Source organism: Orcinus orca, chromosome 19 (assembly GCF_937001465.1).
Source record: "Orcinus orca chromosome 19, mOrcOrc1.1, whole genome shotgun sequence".
In the NCBI taxonomy this organism is placed as follows: Eukaryota; Metazoa; Chordata; class Mammalia; order Artiodactyla; family Delphinidae; genus Orcinus; species Orcinus orca.
This window is the reverse complement of record NC_064577.1, coordinates 36,077,908-36,104,646: the sequence shown is the minus strand read 5'-3', so window position 1 is coordinate 36,104,646 and position 26,739 is coordinate 36,077,908. Positions and strand designations below refer to the sequence as shown.

The 26,739-nt window shown below is 51.0% G+C and overlaps 2 protein-coding genes across 8 annotated transcripts; one reads left to right on the top strand and one right to left on the bottom strand.

Moving 5' to 3' along the window:
• The first annotated feature begins 32 nt into the window (after positions 1-32).
• Positions 33-4,654, top strand: PSMC5 (proteasome 26S subunit, ATPase 5). Of its 2 annotated transcripts, none has more exons than XM_004275641.2 (12): positions 33-194; positions 730-801; positions 2,195-2,264; positions 2,545-2,642; positions 2,814-2,870; positions 2,950-3,180; positions 3,472-3,598; positions 3,684-3,874; positions 3,975-4,073; positions 4,154-4,264; positions 4,357-4,443; positions 4,551-4,654. In XM_004275641.2, exons 1-12 carry the CDS (start codon positions 171-173, stop codon positions 4,602-4,604), a joined length of 1,221 nt encoding a protein of 406 aa, XP_004275689.1. In that variant the 5' UTR covers positions 33-170; the 3' UTR covers positions 4,605-4,654. The 2 variants fall into 2 exon arrangements, with proteins under 2 accessions (XP_004275689.1, XP_033294794.1); XM_033438903.2 differs by lacking the exon at positions 33-194 and adding an exon at positions 340-564.
• Positions 4,655-4,715: 61 nt separating this feature from the next.
• Positions 4,716-14,813, bottom strand: SMARCD2 (SWI/SNF related, matrix associated, actin dependent regulator of chromatin, subfamily d, member 2). Of its 6 annotated transcripts, XM_012535129.3 has the most exons (14): positions 14,289-14,428; positions 11,452-11,524; positions 9,371-9,555; positions 9,128-9,170; positions 8,849-8,971; positions 7,931-8,086; positions 7,422-7,517; positions 7,177-7,278; positions 6,870-7,031; positions 6,607-6,704; positions 6,296-6,431; positions 6,018-6,140; positions 5,781-5,882; positions 4,716-5,654 (listed from the first exon to the last, which is right to left on the bottom strand). In XM_012535129.3, the coding sequence occupies exons 3-14, from the start codon at positions 9,544-9,546 to the stop codon at positions 5,601-5,603; spliced, it is 1,371 nt and encodes a 456-aa protein (XP_012390583.1). In that variant the 5' UTR covers positions 9,547-9,555; positions 11,452-11,524; positions 14,289-14,428; the 3' UTR covers positions 4,716-5,600. The 6 variants fall into 6 exon arrangements, with proteins under 6 accessions (XP_012390583.1, XP_004275688.1, XP_049558125.1 ...); XM_004275640.4 differs by lacking the exon at positions 11,452-11,524 and having other exon boundaries at positions 14,289-14,813; XM_049702168.1 differs by having other exon boundaries at positions 9,371-11,524.
• Between the last annotated feature and the right edge of the window lie 11,926 nt (positions 14,814-26,739).

Here is a 26,739-nt window from a genome sequence, read left to right as displayed (position 1 = left end):
CTCGCGTACCGCCGCCCCTCCCCTCATGGCCCCTGTTTAAGTTACCGTCTGTCCTCACACCCCGCCCATTGACCCGGAACTGTTCTCTGCCTTGGTTTTTCGGTCCCCAAGCCCCTGCTTCTGCGCCTGCGCGCCAAGGCGGCTCTGATGCCGGCCGCGGAAGAGGGAAGATGGCGCTTGACGGACCAGAGCAGGTATGGCGGCGGTGGTCGGGCGGGGACTGGGGCTGGATGCGAAACAGGTGTGATCCGAGGTGGGCAGCCGGTCGGGGCAAGAGGGTGGGGGGAGTGGGGGTGGGTGGGCCAGTCTAGACTGGGCCCTACCTGGGACCGGATCTGCTGTGTCAGCGCCGCCCCCGGCGGGTCAAGGCAGGGCCGGGAGTGGAAGACCCGGTGGAAGCCGAGTAAGTGAGAGGAGCGGTGGGAGCGGGAACCCATCCTTCCGCGAGTCGAGGGAGTCGGGGGACACGTCCTTCCTGCTGGCTCCTCCTGTAGTAATAACACCTGGGGTTTGTGTAGCGTTCCCGGGTGTGTCGTCTCTTGATCCTTCTGGAAGTCTTAAGAGGTAGGCACCGTTCTCATTCTGTTTTAGTTTAGTCACGAGAAATGGTTCCGAAGAGATGGAGTGAGGGCTTAGAACCCAAATCTTAAATCTCCGAAATCCAAGCTGGAAGTAGCTTTATCCCTTGGATGTTTAGCCTGTTGGTAACTAATTACACTGTGTCTTCAGATGGAGCTGGAAGAGGGGAAGGCAGGCAGTGGACTCCGCCAGTATTATCTGTCCAAGATTGAAGAACTCCAGGTGAGAACGGACTCCAAAGGTCCAGAGGGAGCTAGAAGGGGGATGAGGGATTGATGGAACGGATTTCTGCAAATCCATATAATTCCACTGGGGGCGCAGTGGAAGAAGTAACAAGCCAACGGTATAAAGTATATGAAGTTAACAGCCTCTTGTTCCTCTCAAGTCTCATCATTTTGAAGGTAGTATTCACAGCTCATTAAACATCTTTATAAGTCAAATTTTAACGTAAAAGGTACCCCTAGCCAAAAGTCATTCTTCTTAGAAGAAGCCTGAATGAGAGGGTTTCTTATAAAAGAGAAGACATAGGATCAGAAGATGAGATTTATCAGAGGGAGGGTTGGGGCAGAGTGAGGGAAGACAGAATTGAGGAGTCTGGACAATGCTGATTCCGTAGGACTGAATGAAAAGGAACTGGACAACCCAGTGCTCTAGCCTAAACAGGGAGCAGGGACCACAGAAATAAGGAAAATAATGTCAGTTGGATGGAGGAGAGCCACAAGGAAAAATTCTGAACTCCAGGTACATTTGTAGGTATCATATTTGGTTTGTCACTTTTTTTTTAGAAGAGACTATGATATATATATATTTTTTAAAATTTATTTATTTTTATTTTTGGCTGTGTTGGGTCTTCGTTGCTGCACGCGGGCTCTCTCTTTGCGGCGAGTGGGGCTACTCTTCGTTACGGTGTGCGGGCTTCTCATTGCGGTGGCTTCTCTTGTTGCGGAGCATGGGCTTCAGTAGTTGTGGCTCGCAGGCCCTAGAGTGCAGGCTCAGTAGTTGTAGCGCACAGGATTAGCTGCTCCGCGGCATGTGGGATCCTCCCAGAGCAGGGCTCGAACCTGTGTCCCCTGCATTGGCAGGCGGATTCTTAACCACTGCGCCACCAAGGAAGTCTGGTTTGTCATTTTTGAAATGCATTACGTGTGCTTTCATTTGCTTCTCACGTTAGTCCTGAAAAGAGGCAGGATAGGTGATGCTTGCAGTTTGGTAACAGATCTAGATCTTTAACATAGCTTTCATTGGCTTTACCCAACTGTTAATTGCCAGCAATGGGGCTAGAACTTAGGCTTCTGACTCAGAGGTCTTCCCACTCTACCATGTTACCAGTCTGCAAGAAACTGACTATGTGAGCCAGCTGTTAATTCTTCTCCACTATGGTTTGTTATTCCTGGACCAGTATTAGACAAGCAGCCTTTTTTTCCTGTGGTTGTCCTACACTCCAGAGGGACTCTTGGAGGACAGGATAGGGTCGTTAGAATCATATTGGAGAATCTGAATGGAGAATGCAGGTGCCTTGTGCTCCTTCCTCGTTTAGCTCATATCAGCCTATGAGCTGATAGCCAAGATCTTAATCGCCTACCGTTTTCCACCCTTTGCTTCTTGTCCTCCACAGCTGATTGTGAATGATAAGAGCCAAAATCTCCGGAGGCTGCAGGCACAGAGGAATGAGCTTAATGCAAAAGGTGAGGGGGAAGGATGGGAAGGCTGTGTGTGGGCAGTTTGAAGTGAGTCTTTACATTGGTGCCTGTTGCTTTTCCCAGTCCAAGATGATGCTCTGTTTACATGCACATCTCTCTCCTCAGCCCTATCGTAATCTCCTTAAAGACCTGAACTTTGACTTTTTTTTTTTGAGGCCTTCCCTTCAAAACTTTACAACGGTGCTTAGTTCATGCATGTTGAATCAAGTCATAGGTGGGGGACACCAAAGAATCTGGGTGGCCATTGTGTCTGTTTCGCATCTAGTTCGCCTGCTGCGGGAAGAGCTACAGCTGCTGCAGGAACAGGGCTCCTATGTGGGGGAAGTAGTCCGGGCCATGGATAAGAAGAAAGTGTTGGTTAAGGTAAAGGCAACATGACCCCAGGGACCAGCCCGTTGCCCACTGCATTCCCATACCTTTGTGTGTAGTGAGGACACTGTTCTCACGTTACTGTAAGACTCATGTGTCTTCCTGGGCGAGGTCGGTGATTTGGTGGCTGTCGGGGAGGAAGGTCATGAGCCGTTGTTTCTCTAGGTACATCCTGAGGGCAAGTTTGTCGTAGACGTAGATAAGAACATCGACATCAATGATGTGAGTGCAGCTGGGGAGGTGGGAGGTGGGGGGTCAGCTCTCACCACACCACTTCCTGAACCTCTCTCTCCTCACCCAGGTGACACCCAATTGCCGGGTGGCCCTCAGAAATGACAGCTACACTCTGCACAAGATCCTGCCCAACAAGGTAGACCCACTGGTGTCACTGATGATGGTGGAGAAGGTGCCAGATTCAACTTACGAGATGATTGGTGGCCTGGACAAGCAGATCAAGGAGATCAAAGAAGTGATTGAGCTGCCCGTTAAGCATCCTGAGCTCTTTGAAGCGCTGGGCATCGCGCAGCCCAAGGTGAGCAGGGCTTCTATGGGAGGACCGTGCTGCTACTGTATATCTCCTGCCCCAGGCTGGATAGACTGGAGCCTGCTTACGCTGGCCCTCCCCATGCCGAGGGGCTGGGGGAGAGATGCTGCTACCAGGCCACCCAAGTGGTTTGGTTATAAGCTCCAGAAGGGGCCTTGACATTCATTTTTTTATCTCTAGCATCTAATACGGGATCTAGCACAGTGCACACACTCGATAAATGTTCATTGAATGAAACATGGAGGCCAGCTTTTTGCCCTGAGTCCTGTTGTTCTCTAGGGAGTGCTGCTGTACGGACCCCCAGGCACTGGGAAGACACTGTTGGCCCGGGCTGTGGCTCATCATACAGACTGTACTTTCATTCGTGTCTCTGGGTCTGAATTGGTGCAGAAATTCATCGGGGAAGGTAACTGTGGCCAGAAACAAGAAAACTATAAGGCGGCGGGGGCTGGGGGGCCCATCAGCTTAACGCCAGCTTGGCCTCTGTGCAGGGGCAAGAATGGTGAGGGAACTGTTTGTCATGGCCCGAGAACACGCTCCATCTATCATCTTCATGGACGAAATCGACTCCATCGGCTCCTCCCGGCTGGAGGGAGGCTCCGGAGGGGACAGTGAAGTCCAGCGCACGATGCTGGAGCTGCTCAACCAGCTGGATGGCTTCGAGGCCACCAAGAACATCAAGGTGCAGTGGGGTCGGCTGTGGGAGGAGCCACGGGAAGGCCCCGGGTGAGGCTGCAGCCTCAGGAAGGGCTTAGCTGACGCCACCTGCTCTGTCTACTCAGGTCATCATGGCCACTAACAGGATTGACATCCTGGACTCAGCGCTGCTCCGCCCAGGGCGCATTGACAGAAAAATTGAATTCCCACCCCCCAATGAGGAGGTTTGTGATGGGCAGCGCTGGCAGTGGCTCCGGCTGTGAGGGCAGGCCACGGGCTCAGGCTTTTCCTCTCCCATCGCTAGGCCCGGCTGGACATTTTGAAGATCCATTCTCGGAAAATGAACCTGACCCGGGGGATCAACCTGAGAAAAATTGCTGAGCTCATGCCAGGAGCATCAGGGGCTGAAGTGAAGGTAATTGGAGGGCCCAAGGAAATGGGGGCAGCAGCACGAAGCTCCAGGTTCCAGGGCACAGCCCCAGCGCCTGTCTTCCTTTCCCTGCTCAGGGCGTGTGCACTGAAGCCGGCATGTACGCACTGCGGGAGCGGCGAGTCCACGTCACCCAGGAGGACTTCGAGATGGCAGTAGCCAAGGTATAGGCCTCCGTCTTTCCGCCTTTGCTGATGGTGGCTCTGGAGCAGTGGGGATGGGGCACGTGTTCACCCAGTCTCTAACTTAAATGTTCGCTCTGTCTCTCCAGGTCATGCAAAAGGACAGTGAGAAAAACATGTCCATCAAGAAGCTGTGGAAGTGAGGCGGATGTCCTTTGTGTGGGTCCCTCAAATAAAGCTCTGCAGGACAAGACCTTGAGGACTTGAGTCTGTTAATGAGTGGCCGCACTGTTCAGTCACCAGGTCTGGGCACCACCAATAAACAAAGATTTATTTGGAAATTTCCAAACCTGCCAGAAGTGGCACTTGCCAAGCCCTAGGCCCACCCTCCTTAACAAGCTCCAAAGGACAATAGTCCTCGCCATCTCTCCCCTGTACCTACCCCTGCCCACACACACCCATGCCTCAGGCCACGCCAGAGAACTAGTGTGCCCTCCCTCTAGGAGGCGTTACCCCCCGGGCCCAAGAGCTGGGGTGGCAGCCCTCTGGCCTCTCAGGAGATGATGGCGGCCAGAGCCGCTTGCATAGATTGAGAGAAGAAAACAAGGAAGGAGACACCAAGTAGGGCTCCCTGAAAAACCCCAGCTTACCCCTGTACAAAAAAAAGTGGCTCCCGCATAGAAAAACCTGCTCCACGAATAGTGCAAATACCCAAGAAAGGAAAAAAAACCAGCAGCAAGGCTGGGCTGGTAGGAATGGCAAAGAACTTTGGTTTGGAAAGGCTAGGAAGAGTGTGAGCTGTGCCCCTCTTCCTCGCCCAGCTCCCCAGAGCCAGCGCTGACACTCGCCCCAACGGGGTCTGTAAACAAGCAAAGCCAGGGGCCTTTGGTTCTGAAAGGTCTCGGTTACCATGTCAAAGCACAGCCTCCAGGTCCTACTTGGGCCTGCCTGCAGGGGGCAGAGGCGGCCTCTGCTGTGAATCCAATTAAAGCCAACGTGTAAGTAATAAGGCTTTGGGACCAAGCAACAAGGAATCCTATCACTACACTTACGAAACTAAAGCTGGGGAGCAGAGGGTGACAGGAGACACCCCTCCCCCCTCCTTATCCTACATGTCTGTGCCCCAGAGGGCGGTCCCCTTCCAGGCTGAGGAGGGGGTGGCTCCAGGGCTGGGAAGAAAGGAAGGGATCCCTGAGCAGTTAGGTCAGGCGGATTCCCAGCACCTGTTCCAGTTCCTGCCTTCGCTGCTGCACCTGGAGGAGGGAGAGACGGGTGGCTCAGGCCTGTCTGACCGCCCGCGCTTGTGAGCGGCTCGCCCTCCCCTCTGGTGTGCAGTCCCGCTCAACCACAGGCGGGCAGATGGGGCGCAGCCGCCTCACCTTGGCAAAGATGTGCCTCCCCACTGCTTCCTGGGCCCAGGGCTGGTGGTAGAAAGCAGCTCGTCTCTCCTCCTCAGGATTCCCAATCACATCAGTGATGATCTGCAAAGAGCCAGGAGGAAAGCTGAACATGATTCCCACCCCTGATCTATCTGCCCCTGGAACCGGAAGAATAGTGATGGGGGCACAACCACCCAGAGCTTAACATGGGATCAACCTCAGGAAAGAGGAGCACACCTTGAGGTCCCGGCGCTGGGAACGGAGCCATTCCTGGATGAAGTCCTGGGGGTCAGTGCTAAAACTGAGCATGAAATCCCTCTGGGTCTTCAGCTGGTTGATGGACTCAATGGTCTCATGGATCTGGGAAAAGGGGTACATGTGTCAGACTGGCTGTTTCCAGCCCTAACCCCAGAGGACTCGGATCCCATCCCAAGGTGCCACATGTATGGAAATGCCTGAGAGCCTAACTGGCCTCACTGTGGGCCCCAGAGGAGGCTGTGAGGGTAGGGGCCCACCTTGACATCAAGAGAGGCGATCTCCTGCTGATTGGTGGTGGAGGCCAGAAAATTGCTCATCTGGGCCTTAAGCGGGTCATCCACCTCCACATCAATGTCGTAACAGGCTGTCTTCTTCTGGTCGTTAGGGTCCACGCTACACACAACACAGGGGAGGGAAAGCGTGAGCACACAGCTCCACCCCACCCACCTGGGCCAAACTGCACACGCTCGGGGAGCAGGAAACCAAACCTGCTGCTTTTCTCTGGCTTTAATTCAAGCCAAAGGTAAACTGCTCTTAGAGGAGCCTTCCTCCCCCTCTTCCCATTTACCTAATGACATGGTTGATGACAATGGGGTCTGGATGCTGCAGCAACCCGGCTAGCTTCATGGGAATCTCAGAGAAACGGAGTCGGCCACAACTGAAGATCTAGAGAGAGCACCAGAGGGTTGGTGATGCCTTTGTGGGCACACGGCGAAGTGGACCATCCCAGGGGCAGTGTGAAGAACGTGGTTGAGAACTAGCCCAGTGGGGCTCTGGAGCCGCAGGCAAGACAGAGGCTGCGAGACTAGAGGGGGACGGCGTCCAGCTAACCTGGCGGAAGTACCGGTTGCAGTTGATGTACTCCCGCTCGTGGCCGTCCTGCAGCTGGTTGTGTTTGATGTAGAGCCACAGGGCCTGCATGATGGCAGCCCTCGTCTGTGTGTGCACCCCCAGCAGCCTCGCCAGTCGGGGGTCCAACTTGTACTGGGGAGGCTGGGATGGACAGAGGGGAGTCAGAGAAGGGGTTCTTGTGAAAAAAAAAGAATGGGACAGGGACAGGCTTTACAATAGGGACCTGCCCCAATGCCCCAGAGGAGAGTCCCTGTGACCCCAAACATGGCCCCAGGGCACTTGTCACCTGATGATCCAGCATGAGCAGGAGGGTGCACTTGACGTTGAGGTCTCCGGGCCGTTTCACCTGGAAGCCATCTGTCTCCTGGGTGGTGGGCATCCGGTGCCACTGGCAGGGGGGAGGGGAGCAGAGCTCATCACCAAGGGGGTGGGCATGAACATACACAACCTGGCCCTGCAAGGGGACTAAGGCCATTTCTCTGGCCACCTGGCATGTCACCCTGTGTTCCTGAACCCTAGGCCCACTCTCACCTCCACCAGGTGGTTGTCAGGCCCGTACAGTTCCTTGTCCAGCTCAATGACGAGGCTCTTGAAGAATGAAGAAAACTTCCTCTTCTGTTTACTAGGCTGGGGATGCAAAGGGGTGTGAGATAGGGGTGCTGATGAGCGCTCAAGCCTAAGCTATACTAAGCCCCAAACAGAGGAATATTGTTTCAGCCCTGAAGCTCAGGGTACTGAAGATTCTTGGGCCCTGAAGGAAGCCGGGAAAAGTGAGAGACTTGAGACAGGGAAGGTGCTCTATGCAGCCCCACTGTCAGCCAATTAGAAAGGGGCACCCCTTCCTCAGGACACTTTACTGCCATCTGCAGGAAAACTGTTGTAATAACCATACAAATCTCCCACCTCGTACTGGCTCAGAGCTGTGCAAAGCATGAACTGTGAGCAGTGCCCTCTCCCTCATGCAGGACGTCCCCGGAAGTGCCCAACTGTCTGGCCCACACAGGCCACCTCCCTTCCAGACACCTCCTTCCCCAACTCACATCATCCAGCAGTTTTCCCTCTACTCGGAGTTCCCAGGAAGCCACCTTGTCCCCTGCGGGGTTTCCCCCAGGGGTCCCTGCGGTTCCTGCGCTATCACCTTCTGCCTTGCTGGGACTGAACGTATTAGAAATATAGATCCGCAGCTTTCGTTTTTGCTAAAGAGAGAAAGACGACCGGTTAGCTAGAGGGGGACCAGTGTGTTGGAAAACACTGCTACCCAATCTTCCCGTCTGAACTCATTCAACATCAATACAGAGCAGTGACTGTGGGCCAGGCCCCTGGTTAGGCACTGGGAATCAGGAGAGGAAATTTCAGTCCTGGCCTTCAAAGGACTCACAATTTCATAGGGGAGACAGATGCACTACCAACAGTTCCAACACAGGGGGATCAGTGGTGTGACAGAGGTACACAGGGGGTGCTATCAGGCAAACCAGAAGCCTCTGGCTCCTATTTTAAATGAAACTCAAACACCCATGATGGTCCCAGAATATCATCTCCTGGAAAGCCTTCACCATTCAAGAGGCTGTTCTAGATAAAGCTTCTCTAGGGATGGGGAAGAAGACAGGAACTATCCTCATCTACCCTGTAGTTTTGCCTTTCAAACTTCTGACCACGATCTACAATATTTACATTTTAAATCATGATCCAGGATCTACACACATAAATACATGAAATAAAAATGTCGTTAAGTCCTTTACTACTGTGAAGAATTATTATAATTTCTACTATGTTATATTTCATTGAGAACGTGCTGGCCCCACCACACTAAATTGAGTTCATGCTCAATGGGCTGTATCCTACAATGTGAAAAATCCTGCTCTAGCCCATCACAGACCCTCGCTTGGCCCCTGGAAAACAAGGCCAGGGAGAGGCAGAGAAGCCTGGCAAGGCCCAGAAGTAGCTGGGGCTGCACACACCGTCAGAGGCTTTTTGATGGCCTCCTGGATCTCCATCCGCTTTCGAGCAATGGTCTGGTCCAGCTTCCGCTCAAAAGCCAAGAGATCCATGTACGCCTGAGACTCTGGGACAAGCTCCCGAATCTGGAGGAAGGGAGAAGGGGTTCATCAGCTTGTTTCAGCTGCAGCTCTGGTTCCTTCCTCAATTTCTCCCTCACCCCAGGGTTAGGGGAGACTCACTCCACCCTCAGCCAACCAGCCCTTGGGTGAGCCTCCTAGGCCCCCTCCCAACATACTCACTCGCTGAGGTAGAACTTTATCTGCCATCTTCCTCCTCTTTAACCTGGGAGGACAGAAACCCACTTAAGAGGTCAATGGTCCAACATACCTCCCCCACTCGCCATCTACCTCTCCAGTCCCCAGGACCTTCCCCCAGGAGACCTGGGAGTCTTCCTCAATCATCGAAGCTCTTAGGACAGAAGGAAACCATCTGTTACCACTAGAGCTGCACTAGATGGGGTGGGAGAAACAGGATGGTCTTACCCCCGGCGCTGGGCAGGCATCGGGGGCTGAGCCTGGGGCACAAGTAGGCGTTTTCGGAATGGGTCCATCATGGTGGGTGGCATGCCAGGTCGAAGTGGAGCAGCTGAGCCAAATGGGGAGCCGGCAGGGGGTCCCACCTGCAAGCCAGCCATGGGCATCCGGCTCCCTGGTGACATGCCAGGCCTCTGGGGGAAGTGAGGCAACGGAGATGCACAGGTCAGCGGTGGGGCCCTATGGGGCCCGTAACCCATTCCCTCCATCCCTCTACTCAGCCAGGTCCAGCCCTGAGCAGCACACGGCAGAGCCCGCGGAGCCCGGGCAGGAGTGCCAAGAACAAAGGGGAGCAGGCGCCTGAGAGCAGAAGTGTAAACCACAGCTGCCCCGCCCCCTTCAACCGCCCTGGCAGCCGTGCCAACGAATGAGGCCTGCAGAGCCCAGGGGTGGGAGGAGAATCCTGCCTGCAGAGAGAAGAAGGGCCTGGGGGAGTTCTTCAGGGCCCATCGCCACTTCCAGCCACCTTCCGGCCCTAGCACACTATGCCCCTGCTCCCTGGGACCAGCCAGCTTCAAGGCACTCCTGAGGCTCTCAGATGGTCCCACCAAGCACTCCCATCCGCTCCTTCCCCCAACTTGAGGGAGAAGCCTGGGGGCAGTATCGTGGCCAGGTGGCTGGGTGCAGTGTGAGGGGAGCAGGCTGACGGTCACAGCCGCAACACCCATCCTGTCGCCAGCCTGGTGGTGTGACTAAGAGGAGAAAGGCAGTCCAACAGGCTGGCGAGCCCATCAGGCAGTGGAAGCCCAGGTGAGCAAGCCGCAGCGGGATGGCGTGGAGCCTGTCCCAGCCAGTGGGGAGCCTCAGGCGGAGTACAGAGACCATCTGGCCGCCATATGGCCCCTACTCACCACCCACAACTGGACCCTTCTCTCACCTCCCCACTGCCCAGCCCCCAGCCCCTACGCCAGAAGACCCTGAAGGGGAAGCCGTGGCTCCTGCGGGAGAGAGAGCAGCTGGCACCTGGCCTCTGCGCGTGGTCCACGCACCCACCGCCTGGAGGCTAGGGCTGGCTTGGCAATCCCAAGCTGGAGAAGGGAGGTAAGATTATCAGGGGACGCAAGGATCGAAGTCTTAGGATCAGCAGAGGAATCTGAATGAGAGGTGGCTTCTTTAGAAGCCTGCGGAAGGATTTCCCACCGAGGTCAGGCTCCCCAGCATCTCTGTGGAGCCCCTCGGGGAGTAACCCCCGCCCCTTCCCAGAGGCTGCTGCCTGCAAGGCCTGTTTGGCAGCTCTGCCTCGTACACACTGTCCCTGGCAGCTTCACAGGGCTGGCCCCAAGGCCCAGATTATGCAACCGCCAGGACCAGCCAACCAAGCCAGGCTGGGTGGGGACTCCCACCAAATCAAAGGACCCCCGCCCCCCCCAGCACCGGGAGATTCCTGCCCCACCTCTTCAGCCAGCACTCAACCCCTGTTCTCTCCAAGGAGGGTCAGATTCTTGACCAGATGCAGAGACGGACAGAAAGATGACCCAGAGTTGGGGGGGGGGGGGGGGGAAGGAGAAAGGAGTGAGGCATGAAGGAAGCGTTTGGGAGGATGGAGTTCAATGTGGGGGGCTCTGTCTGGGACCTCTGGTGTCCTGCCACAAGTCTCTCCTCATCAGGAAGGGAGTCATCGGAGCTGTTGAGAGGCAGTCAGCCTGCTTCTCTGCCTTAATGAGCCACAGCTAGAGATGACAGAAAAAACTCAGGGTGGCCACAGCTGAGAGCCCAGCCCCACGCACCCTAGATTCGAGTTTTTCCCACCAGTGCCCGAGCTGAAGGGGAGGAAGAAGTGAGGCGGGGGCCTGCAGAGTGGGAGCTGGGGCCTCTTCACTAGGGCGCCCACAAAACCTCCTGAGCAACACCCAACCCGCTGAGGCAGGTGCTCCCGGAACAGGAAGTCCCCAGACCAGGCGGCACAGGCAGGGCCTGGAAGAGGCCCCTCCCAGACGCTGCTCCACACTCTTCCCGGGTGAGAGCCCCCAGCTCGCCCAGGGCCCCAGGCTTCTCCCGAGGGGGAAGGGGCCCAGGGAAAGGCTGCTTACAGTTCATGAAGTCCCAGCTCGGCCTGGCCAAGCTCCACACCTGGGCTCTGAAGCACCAGTAACTCCTTCTCTTCTAAAAAAACAACCCAAGAGTTAAAGAAAAGAACAGAGCCCCGAACGCTTGGGCTCCCTGAGCCCCTTCCTGCAGCAAGGCTAGCTAGGGAGGCCTGGCTCAGTGCCCTGAGCCTCAGGAGCGGGCAGTAACCTCCTCTCCCTCAGCCCGGCAGCAGCCCACGTCCTCAGCTGGACTCTGGCTCCACCACCGGGGACAGCAGGGGCGGGAGGCCAGGCCTGATGCTGCGCCTCCAGAGAGCACGCTCGCCCGGCTCAGCGCCTGGGGCCCTGGGGCTCCTGGTGGCTGGGCCTAAGGACGGAGGAGAAGAGCGTATACCCCTGCATACATGGAAAATATCCTGAACTCTCCGGCGTGAACCCAGCACTCTGTGTTTTTTGGGGTTTTTTTTTTTTCATTTTTTGTTTTCTTTAAGCTCCTTGGTAGACTGTGACACTGTAAGAAGGTGGGTCGTCACTTCCCTTGTATCAATAGGCTCCCCTATTCGCCCCACTTGGGCCTGAGAGCTCACTGCAGGCACCAGCTCCAGCTCACTGCAGGCACCCCAATAGAGAGGCACCCCCGCTCCTCAGGTCTCAGATCCCTTCTCCCGGAAGTCACATAACTGGACTTGGAAAGAGGCCAAGCAGGATCCTCCTCAAACTCAGCCAAAGTGAACCGCCCCCGCCCCCGGCACCTACCTCTACTGCCGGCCCCCCCAACCCCGGCCCTGGGGAGAGGAGGAGGAGACCCTGAGCAGCTGGATGGCAAGCAGAGGCTCAGTGCCTTCCCCAAGGTCCCCACTCCTAGAAGCCTGGGCTACCCAGCCAGCCAGCTCAGCCTTGCCACCGGCCCAAGGCCACTCCCTACAAATCACTGTGGAATCCATCCTCTCAGGGGCTTTCCCCAGGCCACATTTCCCATGGTCTGCAAGCTGAGGAAACTAGAGAGGCTCCTATCAGATCCTTAGATCCTTCCCAGGCCAATGGCCCACAGGGAGGCTCCTCAGCTAACTCGCCCAAGAGCCAGAATGACAGATGCAGGGATCCCTCAGTGACACCCTGGCCCATGAATCCCCAAGGGGGAGGGCAAGATGGGAAAGATGAATCCCAGCTGGAGCCTTGGGACCAGATCTGTCCCTGTCAATACTCAGACCTTAGTTTTCTTTACAGGGAGGACAGAGAATGAGGGGTAAGAGGCAAAAATCACTGCCCCCAAATGAAGCATCTCTTTACAAAGTGAGGGCCCAGGGCTCCTGGGGGGATATGTGTACCCTACTCTATGAGGATCCATTTGGGGGACCTCTACCTGGGCAAGTGAGGTAGAGGAGACATGAAAATCTCCCAGCTGCCCTGAGAGATTAGCAAGAAGCCAGTGTCAAATGCTGGGGCACATGGATTGGGATATGGCATTGTTAGAACCTAAAGACTAATTAAAAATGGGGGGGGGACTTCCCTGGTGGCGCAGTGGTTGGGAATCCGCCTGCCAATGCAAGGGACACGGGTTCAAGCCCTGGTCCGGGAGGATCCCACATGCCGCGGAGCAACTAAGTCCGTGCACCACAACTACTGAGCCCGCGTGCCACAACTACTGAAGCCTGCACTAGAGCCCATGCTCCGCAACAAGAGAAGCCAACGCAGTGAGAAGCCCGCGCACCGCAACGAAGAGTAGACCCCGCTCGCCACAACTAGAGAAAGCCTGCAAACAGCAATGAAGACGCAACGCAGCCAAAAAAAAAAAAAAAAAGTGGAGAGAGTGGCGGGAAAAAGGATGGGCGCAATTCCCAAGCATTCTGGGGGCGACCAGAAACAATGAACTTGGGGACTGATAAGCCCCGCCCCCCCAGTGTCAGGCTGAGTTCCTCACACACTGACCCTAAGAACGAGTCTCTGCCTCTCAATGGCCTTTGAAGCTGCAACCCGAGAAGCCCCTCTGCAAAGCCAAAAAAGACAGAACCCTTTGAAGCAACTCTCTGCAGGCTCCTCCAGCCGCAGACCAGCGGTGCTCAGTGGAGACTCTCTGCTCCTCCAGACTGATCAACTCCTGGACACTATGACACCAGGCAGAAAGCCATAAATAAAGTCTGTCCAGAATGGGCTGGGCTTTCCTCCTTCCTCAGGCTTGTCCACCACCCTCTCTGGTCTAACCCAGAGTCATCCCTGTGTGAAGGCCCCTTGGCCTGACCCAGGAGTAGACTACCCCTGCACAGGCTGGAATCCCTTATCTTCTGCCTCCGGTGGCCGTGGGAAGCCAGGCCCTTCTTCCTCCTCCTTAGCAGCTGGGAGCCATCTCAGACACGCTAGAACTCTGCCAGTTCCCAAGTAGAAAAAAAAACAGAGCAGACTTGGAGTAGGACCAAGACCAATGCAGGGTAACCTGCTTTCTCAGTGAGGGTCCTTTTCCAAAACTTTCTCATCACTTCCCAGGACCCCTTACCCGATAATCTACACTACACTTCTCATCCCACCCGCCCACAACTCACTAGCTCCAACAACGCCTCCATCTCTCAGTTGCTCAGAATCCCTGTTCTAAGGAAGAACCCCGACCCTCCTAACTGCTTCAAACCCTACACCCCAGAGTAGCTCTTACCTTCTCCCCCAACTCCACCACCACCTAGCCGAGCCCGAGGGTCCCTGGCCTTGCCCCCCACCGTGCCCGTGAAATCCGCATGCAGAGCCCCTGTACCATCTATCCAGGAGGCTGCCCCAGGGCCCTCACTCGAGGCCCCCTTCGCCCCCTGCCCCGGGCGTGCTAGCGGCGCCACCCGCCCATCCGCCCTCCTCACCTGGAACTGCGCCGCAGGGCCCGCGGGGCCCATGGGGCGGAAGGCGGCGGCCCCAGGGCCCCCCACGCCTCCAGCCGGCCCGGGCCCCCTGAGCGCCGGTCCGGGCAGCATGCCGGGTCCTGCTGGCGGAGGCGGAGCTCCCAGGGCCGCGGCAACGGCGCCGCCGCCAGGGCTCAGCGGGGGCAGCGGGAACCCGCCCGCGCCACGGCCCGACATCGCTCCGTCCCGTCCGGCGGTGTCTCGATCCGGACTCCGGGCTTCGCGCTGAGTTCGCTCCGCGCTCCGCGCTCCGGGACTTTCCGCTCTAAATTCCGGGTTCTAGGGTTTGTTGATCCGGATTCCGGGATTTCCTAATCCAAGTTCGCGAGTTCCTCATAAACCCAGTTTGGGGCAGGGCCGATCCTGATTCCGGTCCTGCCCGGGAAATTCCGGATCCGGGATGTGCTACGGGCCCGCTTGCCTCCCCCGGCCTCCGGAGGTTTGGCCGCCAGTGTCCAGTTACGCAGAGGCGGCAACTAACCCTCTGCCCCGCCTAATCCAGCCCAGCACTAAGCCCCGCCTATACCCAGCCGCCCAGTGCGAGGATGCCTCCTCAAATCCCGCCCCTCGCGAGACCCGCCCCCAACAGGCACCACCCCTAACCGCCGGCCCCCCGGGAGCCCCGCCCACACCCCTTGGGCCGGCCCTCCATCGGAGGGGCGGGGGCGGAAGCTGCGCACGGAAAAGCGGGGCGGGGTCAGAGGTCAAAGGTCAGGAGGGCTTCTACAGTGAAAGAGTAGTTGCTGCTTTCTCCTTCGTGCAGCCGACTCACTGGGGTACACGGCCACGCTCCCTGAAAATACTTCTATCAGACATCCTTTCTACGTTTTCAGCATTAAAGACAACTTACAGCTGCCCTATCCAGCAGAACAGCTGCCAACTTGACTTTCTTTAAAAGCCCATCCTGGGGACTTCCCTGGGGGCGCAGTGATTAAGAATCTGCCCGCCAATGCAGGGGACACGGGTTCGAGCCCTGGTCCGGGAAGATCCCAAATGCCGCGGAGCAACTAAGCCCGTGCACCACAACTACTGAGCCTGCGCTGTAGAGCCCTCGCGCCACAACTGCTGAGCCCGTGTGCCACAACTACTGAAGCCTGTGCACCTAGAGCCCATTCTCCGCAACAAGAGAAGCCACTGCAATGAGAAGCCCGTGCACCGCAACAAAGAACAGCCCCTGCTCGCTGCAATTAGAGAAAGCCTGCGCGCAGCAACGAAGACCCAACACAGCCAAAAAAAAAAAAAAAAAAAAAGCCCATCCTGGTGGCGCAGAGCTGCCAAGGGACTTGGCTGCCCCAGACCGGATCCAGCTGTGTGAAGGGCTGAATTGGCCAAGCGCCGAGTTCTTACCGCATATTTTGAATGTGCCTCTGCCTCACTTTAAGGAAGCCTAGTACTTTACTCCACAGGAAATGTTTCTAGGCAAAGGAATTTTGCATTATGAGAAGCCTCCCTGAGTTAAATATCCTTCTCCAGGATTTATAGCACTTTTCAAAAATTCAGTACCTTTTCAGAAATCAGCCCTGTGTCAGAGGTACTCAGAATAAAGTGCTTTAGCTGTGCTAGGTGTTCTGTGATTTTTCTCCCCATGATACAGACCAGTGCTTCTTCAACTCTAAGGAGCATAAGAAACACCTGGGGCTTTTGTTTAAAATGCAGATTATGATCCAGTAGGCCTGGGTTCTGCGGTAGGGATCAAGATTCTGCATTCCTAACGAGCTCCCAAGCAATGCTCTTGTTACTCAGACTACACTTTTGACTATCCAAGATCGACTTCTTCATTATACAAATTCTCTGCTGTATGTTTTCATCCCCAACCAAGTCTTGCACCATAGCACCCCAGATCCTGTTTACAGTGCAACCCTTTTTAGTTAGTTCTGCTCATCTGTACTTCCTGGTATCTTTATCCTCCAGTGATAAACCCTGCTATTGCTGCTGCTGCTGCTTTCCTGCCTCTTGGTCTTCTCAGAGATCCCTCTCCTCTTTCTCCCTAAAAGTGGGTTAACTGCCAGTCTGAAAACAGACCACTGGAATTGTTCCAGTCATTGAATCAAGGCCCCTCCCCACCACTGCAAAGTGGGTAAAGAATTCTTGACAATGCAGTTAATGTCCATTTCAGGACTTTCAAGCTGCTAGAGCAACAGTAGTTCCAGAGGAAGTAGTAAGTGTGAATCTCCTGGGGAGCTATTCCAAAATATCCCTGCCAAACCACCCCCCTACACACACACACACACACACACACACACACACACACAAACCATTGGCTCCCAGTGTTGCATTTAAAAAAAGACCTCCCAGGTAATTCTGACACAACCTTCCTTGTATGTGTAAACAAATGAATGATCTTTAAGTGTAGTGAGATAAAATGATAAACAATGTCAGCAATGAGCTAATTGCAATGAAATAATATCCTCAAGGTGTTAGGGGGAAAACAGATACCTAAGACATGGTAGAGGTTAAAGAAGATTTCCTAGACAGCAGGCAGAGAAGAGCTAACATTTATTAAGCATTTACTACACATATTATCTCATTTAATCCTCACAATGCATATAAGGTAAATACTTTTACCTCTATTTTAGAAATCAAGGCAGAGAGATTCAGTTACTTGCCTGCTCTTACTATGATGGTGCTGGGATTCAAACCTGGTTCTGATCTGGCTTGAGAATCCACAATCCAGGCACTTACCCACTATATATGACTTCTTGTTGGTAACTGTTATTTCTCTCTTACCTCTGGTCTGTTATTACTTGCAAAGAAACTGTTCAAACTGAAAAGCAAGTGCCACAGGGACTCAGAGGGAGGTTGATTGGTAGGGCCTGATTAATCAGAAAATGTTTCCTGGAGCACTCTGATTTGAAGAAGGAGATACGATTGGTGGTCACCCAGTAGACAAATGGATCTCTCACTTTGAGACAATTCAGAACCTTGTGAAAAGAGAGCACTAAGTTAACACTGAAGAAACGATAGAGATGTGGGGAGGGGAGGCCATTTCCACTGCCACCCTCGTAGGACCTAATGGTACAGCCAATTACATGACTTGCAGTCATGGAGGCAGCATTCCCATGCCTTTGTTATTTCAACTTGTAATGCCTTTTTCTCTTCCTCCCTTCTTCCCTTGATACTTATTCTGCTCAGTGACCACTTTTCAGAATTTCATTCTGAGACCTTCTATGGTCTCAGAAGAGGGACTTTCCAATAACCTCTGGACCCTGTTGTATCTACAGATGCCCAGAGACTGAATGGAACTGAAGTATTTAATGTAATAAAGTGTTTAATAGTAAAGTATTTAATACAACCAGAGCCAAAGGGATAATCCCCAGCATGCGCTCTAATGTTCCTTGCCCAGCTGTCTGGTGGGCAAAATAGCCCCAAAAGAGTTCACAAGAGAAAGGCCCTTGGAGCAAGATGGCCCTAGAGCAAGCAGGCAAAGGATCACTCCTCAGTGTGGTGGCCCTCAGGAGGTTGGAATTACAGGAGAAACAATGTGGTAGTCAGGTCATGGCGGGAAAAATTTATCATGATGGCAGCATTCTGGGGCTGTACGAGGAGTCTGTCCCCGCTGGAGCGTCCAGGCAGCTGACGCATCCATCTCCCATGTGGATGTGGTGGGAAGGCAGGCCTGGGGCACTGCCCAGTCACAGCAGCAAAAGGGCTGCATAGTAAAGCAGCAGATGCTGTATTTGCCATTTGAGAAGCCTTTATTGAACACCTTCCATGTGCCAGTCCCTGACATATTCTAGCAAAGAAAATAAATGCATAAATAGATCATTTCTCCATGTGACAACTGCTAAGATAAAGGTATTCATAAGGTACCCTGGGAAAACAGAAGAGGCCTTTAGTGGGGGAAAGGGATTAGTAAAGACTTCTTGGAGGAGGTTATGCAAAAGAGGTTATGAATGAGTTAGGTAAAGAAAACAGTGTAAGACTCAAGGGCATGAAGCAGTACAGGGTGAAGAGAATCAGAATCAATTTTGCTGGATTATCAAGTGTAAGTCAGAAAGCTCCTCTTCTGTGTGCCCAATTGAGGTCATGGTTCTCAATACACATATTTTCACAGTCAACACAGTCTAGCAGGTAAAACTCCTGAAGCACAGACTTCCAATAGTGGGAGCAGATACCAGGATTCAAGAAGTGGGCTGTAGGCCTACAGCCCAGGTGACACTCCTGTACTCTCTGGAGCCAAGGTCTGGGGCTTGATTCTACCATTTGTTCTCTCCCCATGCAAGGTAGAGGGTTATGGTGCATTCAGAGACCTATGTGGCATTGTGGTCTCAGAGTCCTCTTCCTGGTCACTTCTCAGACCCTCCCAGAGGTGACCTCCTAGCTCTGGAATATGGCCCCAGAGCTGCTGGTAGAATGGAAAAACAGACCACTAAAACAGAGGAAAGATAAGGGTCTCCCCTGGGATCTCTAACTTATCCTCACTCTTCTTCTGGTCCCTAAATGTGCTTGTCCTCTGACATTCTATCTTTAGCTCTTTTATACATGACCTACCCAGACATACTCATCTACTCCCATCCCTTCAATTACTGTCTATTTTCTGATGACCCTAAATCTCTAACTCCAACTCCCACCTCTCTCCTGACCTTCAGATCCATATCTCCAACTCCCTGCTAGATGCTCCCTAGGTCTTTTAAACCCATCTGTCCAAAATCAGTATCTCATTGTCCTCCCTCTCAGTCTCCTCCCCTGTATCTATCTTGATTAAGGGCATGAAAACATGGCGAAGGGCCAACGCTGCCTTGCTGAGACATTCAAACTGGTCTTATAGGCAGCTGAGAGCCAAAGAAGGTGGAGTGACCCAAACAGATGCCCAGGGTGCCTGCAACCAAAAGCAAAGAGAATAGAGGAAGCCTTAAGGACCTTCATTCTTGAAATCATCTTCTCCTCTTCCCTCTTACTCCTGCTCAGTCTTAGTCACCAAGTTCTATTGGTTTTACCTCCTAAATCTCTCTTGGATCCATCCTACCCATCTTAGGTCAGGACCTCAGCACCTCTTCCATAACCTCCCTCTGCCATGGTTTCTCTGCTAATAGGCCATTCTACCCCATTCCCCTGCCAATTTTATCTCAAGATAGCAAATCTGATCACATCTCTCCATTTTCTCATATTCGTGTGCCCTCCATCACCTTCACTAGTGGGCTTTAAACCCACTGTGGTCCTTCGGGTTTCTCAGAGCTCTTGTGGAGAGCTGAGAATGAGGTGAGAGGGCAGAACTAGGAGTTCCTCCCTTGCTTGACCTCCCCGCACCCCACCTTCCATATCCCTGCTTCAGACAAGGAGCTCTACTGTTTTTTGCTTTTTATGTTGAGTGACCTTGCATGATTTCTTTGGCAGAAAGGGTTCCTAAAGGGTTTCTAAAATGTTAAAAGCCAATGGCTTCCAGAAGAGTCTATATCTAAACATGGCATAATTGGCTCTTTAGTCTCTGTCCTCCTCCTACCTCTCTAGCTTTATTTTCCACCACCATCCCATGTATTCTACTATCAAGCCACACTGAACTTGCCCTTCCCTGAACATACCTTTCATGCTGTGGTTCTTCTGCCTATGATGTTACTAGAATGTAAGCTCCTTTAAGGCTGGGACTTTGTTCGCTGCTGTGTCCCCACTGCCTGGAACTATACCTGGCACAAAGTTAAGTACTCAATACATATTTATTAAATGAGTAAGTGTTCTTCCCCAGTTCTCTGCTATGCAAAAGTCTGTTTATTCTTCAAGGCCAACTCAAATGCCACTGCCTCTGGAATTTTCCGTGATTTCCTATCCCCACCCTCCAACTGCCATTGTCAATTTGTTGTTCTCTTTTCTGTTTTCCATAGCACTCAATCTAAATCTGTGTAAGAGTACTCATCATATTGTGCTGCGGCTTTTGTTTGGGGCTCTCCAACCACGCACCCCTGCAGTGTGAACTCCAGGACAGTGCACAAAAAAATGCCTGCACAGGAAATAACTCTGAAAAAAGTTACCTCTGCTTCCTCACCCTAGAACTCTGTTCCAAGTTGGTCCCAATCAGGAGTTAACCCATCAGGGCAGAAGGTTAAAACCAGTTTAATCATAGTAGTTAACTTTGACTCCCAAATCTTTCTTGAGCTTTACACTCTCACTCTCTTGAACATACTGACTTGTGACCTTCCACCTGGATTCCTGGATTTTTCTTTGTTTACTCCCTAGCTCAGATCTTATCCTCACCTTGACTCTGATGGGCTGCCAAGGTTGATTCCCTTAGTACTAACTCCTGATGTTTAACCCATAATCTATACGCCCTTCTGATTCTGGTTAAGACTATACTGATCCTAACTAGCCATTTAGCCTCTATAAACAAGTTGCCCTGAGTTAGGCATTGCCAGCCCCACGAATAAAGAGCAGGTAAAGGAGAAAGAGAGTCTTGAGGGATCAGAGAGGCAGCAGATTTGGGGAGCCAAGAAACCAAGTAAAAAAAGCAGTCAAATGAGAGATGCACCTTCAGAAGAGGACAGCTCTCCAGCTGGGGTTTTTCCGGCTTCTGTCAGGTTCAAACCTGCTGCCTCTATAAGCCAGTCCCACAATCATGAACCACCTGGGCCAAAGCAATTATCCATTTGAAGGAATGCCTTCTCCACTTCTCTAGGAAAGCACCATTCACATAAAGAAATGGGACAGCTGGAGCAAGCTTATTTGCTAAAATTCCATTCACTAAGTGAACATTTTATAAAATTACCAGAACTTTTAAAAAACTATTTTTACATGATATAGCTATTTTTATTACATGGGATTATATTAACAGCCTTAAAGATTTTGAAGGTTAAAATTTTAATTGAAGAAATGAAATTTAAGGTTGATATGCCATTGAGGAACTGGAAAAAGGATAATAAAAATGTAAGCATATGACAAAATAGAAAATGACATTCAACAGTACCTGAAAAAACAAATAAGCAGCTGAAAAAATCCTGCCAAGTATAAGTGCAGAAATTTTGATTTCTAACAAGGAGTGATTAGGATGTTGATTTGGTAGCACTTTACAGAAAGAGTTAACATAAATGAGCAAAACCATTCAAAGCCACAAAAGAGAAAGGAAGGCAGCTTAAAGGGGTTACTATGATAGAGCTTATGAACTAGCCTCAGATTTGATATGCATTAACCAGGAACATGAATTTGTAAAGGACCAAAAAGAAAAAAAAAAAAAAAAAATGAACATGCTAAAAATCAGGTAAAGCAACAGAAGCAACCACATCACAAATACATTTTGCTAGAAGTAACATACTAAAGTGATATGCAAAGTTAGAAATTGGCAAAACAATTCCTGAAAATGGTAACATTCTATCATGAAACTGAAATTTGGTTACTGATACTGAAAAAAATTATGAATATTAAATATGAATGTTTAATATTATTAAATATGAATATTTCTATGATTAAATATTTCTATAAAGACTTAAAAAACAGCTTTATTGAAATATGACTGACAATCAACTACATGTTTGATAAATTTTGATATATACGCTATTTCCATAAAGTCTTTAAATTACTCTGACTTCAGACAAATTAAATATTCCTGAAAATATTACCATAAAATAAAATAAAAACCTGTCAATTAGAACTTCCCAGAAATCTCTGAAACCTTTTAAAACTAGCCCATAAAATAGTAATTGCTGGGAACTTTATGAAGGGGTATGAGAAACATTTTTTTGGAAAAATGGTATTAGGGGTCATCTCCATTTTGGCCTTTTGAGTTGTCTGGGGCTGGGATAAGTTGAGGGCATGTCTCTGACAAGCATAGTTCCTTCACTCTCTCCCACTGATAGAGGTTTTCAGGGGTGGGGTTGAGCTTGTTGCCTGGAAGCTTGTTGCCTAGAAGAGGGTGGTGGTAATGTCTTCTCTAGACAGATCCAAATTCTCATCCTCACCACTACCTTTGGGGACAAGGGATGGAGAAGCAGAAGGAAAATGAAAAGCAGTCAAAGGAGGTTGGTGTCACAAAGCTAAGAGTCCTCTGAGGGAGTTATGCCATGCCTCCCCTAAAGAAAATTAAGGTGTGAAATCACCACTCTTCACAGACTCTCAGCTCACTCAATTACTAAATATTTATTGAGTGCATACTATATGAGCCATTGTTCTAGGTGTTAAGGTGACAGCAATAAATAAGACACATGAAAATCATGCCCTCGTGACACTTAGATTCTAGAGAGAAAACAATAAACATAAACAAACAGAAATATACAGTGGTGTACCGGTAAATATTTACCAACCAGTTCTCAGAAAAACAAAATCAAACCCTGATTTGTAACCTCTGAAAATTTCAGTGATATAAATACTTCCACCACTGTAGTAAACAATAATGGAAAAGAACATGAAAAAGAATATACATATATATATATGACTGAATCACTTTGCTGTATACCAGAAACTAACACAACATTGTAAATCAACTACACTTCAGCTAAATTTTTTTTAAAACCTCTACCATGGTCTTCAGGTAACCAACCTACATCATTAAATGCAGAGCTGGGAAGAGAACGGCTTGCCCATTCGAGTTGCTCCAGAACACCACTGGATATTTACCTTAAAGTCAGGTAGTGATAAGTGCTATAAAGAAAAACAAAGCCTGGCAGTTTTAGAGAGTAGTCAGAAAAGGCCCTTCTGAGATTGGAAGAGGAAAATACAGATGCCCATTTACTGCACACTTATTTTTAGTGTCAGAAAACAATGGTAGGCACTTTCATATAAATAAACTAAATGCCATTCCCGTTGACAGATAAGGAAACTGTAAGTTACGTAAATTTCCCATAGTCTTAAAGCTAGTAGGACATTTTTGAGGGATTCATTGGCTTGTTTAGCCCCCAAGCTTCTATTCTATCCAACACTCTCCCTCAAACTGTCAGTATGGAAGGAGAGGAGGCAGTGATACTAGGACACAAGACAGGCAGCTGAAAAAAAAAAAAAAAGGTTCTTAAGACTTATACTGGTCAGGACTTCCCTGGTGGTGCAGTGGTTAGGAAGCTGCCTGCCAATGCAGGAGACATGGGTTTGAGCCCTGATCCGGGAAGATCCCACATACCGCAGAGCAACTAAGCCCCTGCGCCATAACTGCTCAGCCCGCGTGCCTAGAGCCCATGTTCCGCAAGAAGAGAAGCCACCGCGATGAGAAGCCCACGCACCGAAACGAAGAGTGGCCCCCGGTCGCCGCAACTAGAGAAAGCCCACAGGCAGCAACTAAGACCAAACGCAGCCAAAAATAAATTAAAAAAAAAAAAAGACTTATACTGGTCACCAAAACTGTCAACATTAATAATTTCCCGGCCTGCCTCCCCCATACAAAGATTAGTGAGGCCTCTCCAAGTCTGTTTCCTCACTCACGAAATCGGGTTAAAAGGACTGCCTCCTCGCTGGAAAGGAGTTCTATTAAACGAGATCGTGGATGCACCTAATAACTGCCCTCCTAAAAAAAACCTCCCAAATCTTCAAATTTCACTTCACCAAGAAACTCAGCCCATGCCTCACGGTCAGACCAACGATTACGGGAGAGCCAAAGCCGCAAAAGGTGCCGATGTGAACGGCCCTATCTGGGCTCAGGGAAAGGTTTCTGAGACACGACCCTCGGGAGACGTCAGACGTGGAAGCTAAGGAAAAGGGACCCGGGGTGAAAAGAGGCAACAAAGGAGGATTTACAAGCTCACCTTAATTTTTATAGCTTATTGATAAGCCCTGGGCGGGAGCAAGGGCGCAAGCACCTTTGGTAGGAAGTGAGGCCCGAACCGCTAGTTCCCTCAAGCGTGTTACTTCTATGTGGAGAGCGGGGTATAGAAACGGGGGGCGAGGCGCCGAAAAGACTTTTCAGACAGTGGCAAGGCGTGCCTCCGAACCCCTTTCCCAGCCCACCCAGGAAGAGCCTGGTGGAGTCCCAGCAGGATTTTGTGCGAGGGCCTAGCCGAAGTCCACAGACGAGCCCGCTCGGAGGGCCAAGGCGAGAAGGAGGCTGCGCGCGCAGCCCACTCCCGCGCGGGAGCCTCACGTGTTCAGGACGCACCACCAGACGAACAGGCAGGGGGGTGCCGATAACCCCTTGTTTTCCTTACAGAGCCATTATTTGCTACAACCACCATTTCCATTTTGTTTTCACGGTTTTTTTTATGTAGTAGCCATTACCTTGAGTCAAATATGTGCTCTCTGCCAAGCAGGATACGGGCTTCCCTACTCTCATCTTCCCCGTTACCCCCTCCTGTCGTCCTAGCTTCCGGCCCGCCCCGCCTGTCTCAGCCAATTCTCGCTAAGCTTCTGCATAGACGTCACGAGTTTCTAGGCAGATCAGGCAAATCCTCCGGCCAGGAGCGTCTTCGTGCGCCCCCGCCCGGCTGTGCCTACCAAACGGTCGGAGCGCGTGGCGGGCGCCTGAGAGCGAAGCGGGCGAGACGAGGGCAGCAAGGAGCGGCCCTCAGTGAGAACTTGGGTCTTGTTTTCTTTGCTTAGATTCATGCTGGGGTCTTCTCCCAGCTTTCCTGTCAAATATGTAGGGGTCTGGCCTCCTGGTGGGCTTCACCTCCTCACACTCCGGAATTTTTGAGGATCACTCATTGAAGTATTTCCCCCACATAGTTAAAAAATGTAAAATACCAACCACCTTTAAAAGGCTTCATGGCCTGTTGGGCTCAGAGCCACGTTGTGTACACACTGCACGGGAAACTCCTGCTGAGCCACAACTGACTGGGCTCTGTATCCGAGGGGTGGGTGCAGCCCCTCACTCAAAGATTTGTAAATAATTTATCTAGTTCATTAATTCATTCGTTTATAGTCGTTGAACACCTACAGCCATTCTGGGTGCTTGGGATCCATCAGTGAAAAAGGCCCTGCCCTCATGGGGCTTACAGTCCAGGCCGGAAGTAGACCAGACTCCCAGGCCTAAGGGGTCAGGGGGAGTGTGGTAGAAGGTGGTGCTGCTGGGGGAAAAGAAAGCAGCAGCATCGACCGAGGGTGTGCTGGGATGTGGCCTGGGCACCCGGGGTTGAAAAGTGCTGGTCACAGTGGGCTTCGTTGAAAAGACACATTGAACTGGGTGAAAGAGTGTTCAGGAATGAGGAAGCAAATTCCAGGCATAGCGAAGAGACAGTGTTCAAAGGGTGGGATGTGACTCAGGTGTGTGTAAGAAACTGCAAGAACCCCTGGGATGTAAATGGAAGGTGAGCATCCCAAACGCTGACAGGAAGTCCAGTTCGGCTACACAGCCAAAGCCATCCAACAGCACATGCATGTTTGCCACCCTCCCCTCATTGCCCACCACTCTCCCTGCAACCCTTTAGTGGCTGGAGTACAGGCCTAGAATAGCCAACAGTTTAAACCTTTAATTTAGGGTATAGTCTACAGAGTGAGCAAAAGGGATTTCAAGATTTAAAAACTGTTTCCCATTAGGGATGCCACTTTCTTTTTCATTAAGAAAATGAATATAAAATTTCATGTTTCAGTACCTGATCATAACATGCCACAGGGAAAACGAGGATGAACTTCTCTAATTTTCTCAAATAAGCCTGGCCTGACCTCTTCTCCATATCACTTCATGCTTTAACAGACTTCTGCACATAATAGAAAATGCAGCTCAAAGGGGACCTTTCTGAGAGACGGTCTCAACTCCTTCAGAGAGAAGTAATGATTCCCTCCTCAATGCTCCCTGATCAATTTGCTTATCATTATCAGCAGCATCAAAGAACAGCACAATCACCATCATCACATTTATTGAAGACTTAGGTGCCAATAGTTGGACTGAACACTTGAATTAACTCATTTAATTCTCATTTTACTCCCTCTCAATATTTATGAGAACATTCGGCACAGTATATTGTTATTTGTATTTACATTTGTCTTTCCCTCCAACTACCAGGAATTCCTATGTCATAGGATAAATCTTGGTAACTTCAACACCTTACTACAAGCCTGGCTCGATAATTGTTTGCTGAAAGAATGTATGAATATAAGTAGTCCCAATTGGGGCTTTTGTACTCTTTTCAGCAGAGCTGTTGTTACTCAAAACACTTGTTTTGAAATGCCCTTCAGAGTCTGAGGTTACTTTATTTAGAATCTCTTCATGTTAGGAGGTCTTCCTTTGAAAGAGATGTAAGTTACTCAGAGCTAAATTTGGGGAATAAGGTGACTGAGTAATATCACTTTTGTCCAAAGAATAATATTGGGTTGGCCAAAAGGTTCGTTGGTTTTTTTTACCGTAAGATGGCTCTAGTAGCACTTAGTTGTCTTTAACTTCATTGGAAACAATTATGTTAGATTGTATGTGACAGCTGTCAATATCAGCGTGCATTTAAAAAAAGACTTATCAAAGTTGGTGAATTTTTGTGTAGCCTTTTAGTATTGAAGATGGAATAAAAAAGCAACATTTTTGGCATATTATGCTTTATTATTGCAAGAAAAGTAAAAACGCAACCGAAATGCAAGAAAA

Excerpts from the sequence above, each read along its gene's own strand:
- PSMC5 (XM_004275641.2), top strand. The coding sequence starts at position 171 with ATGGCGCTTGACGGACCAGAGCAG. Across the intron at positions 4,074-4,153 it reads TCCCACCCCCCAATGAGGAG|GCCCGGCTGGACATTTTGAA; the intron begins GTTTGTGATGGG and ends TCCCATCGCTAG. Across the intron at positions 4,444-4,550 it reads TCGAGATGGCAGTAGCCAAG|GTCATGCAAAAGGACAGTGA; the intron begins GTATAGGCCTCC and ends CTGTCTCTCCAG.
- SMARCD2 (XM_049702168.1), bottom strand. The coding sequence starts at position 10,089 with ATGGGTGTTGCGGCTGTGACCGTCAGCCTGCTCCCCTCACACTGCACC. Across the intron at positions 9,171-9,370 it reads ATGCCTGCCCAGCGCCGGGG|GTTAAAGAGGAGGAAGATGG; the intron begins GTAAGACCATCC and ends CTGTCCTCCCAG. Across the intron at positions 7,032-7,176 it reads TGCTCATGCTGGATCATCAG|CCTCCCCAGTACAAGTTGGA; the intron begins GTGACAAGTGCC and ends TGTCCATCCCAG.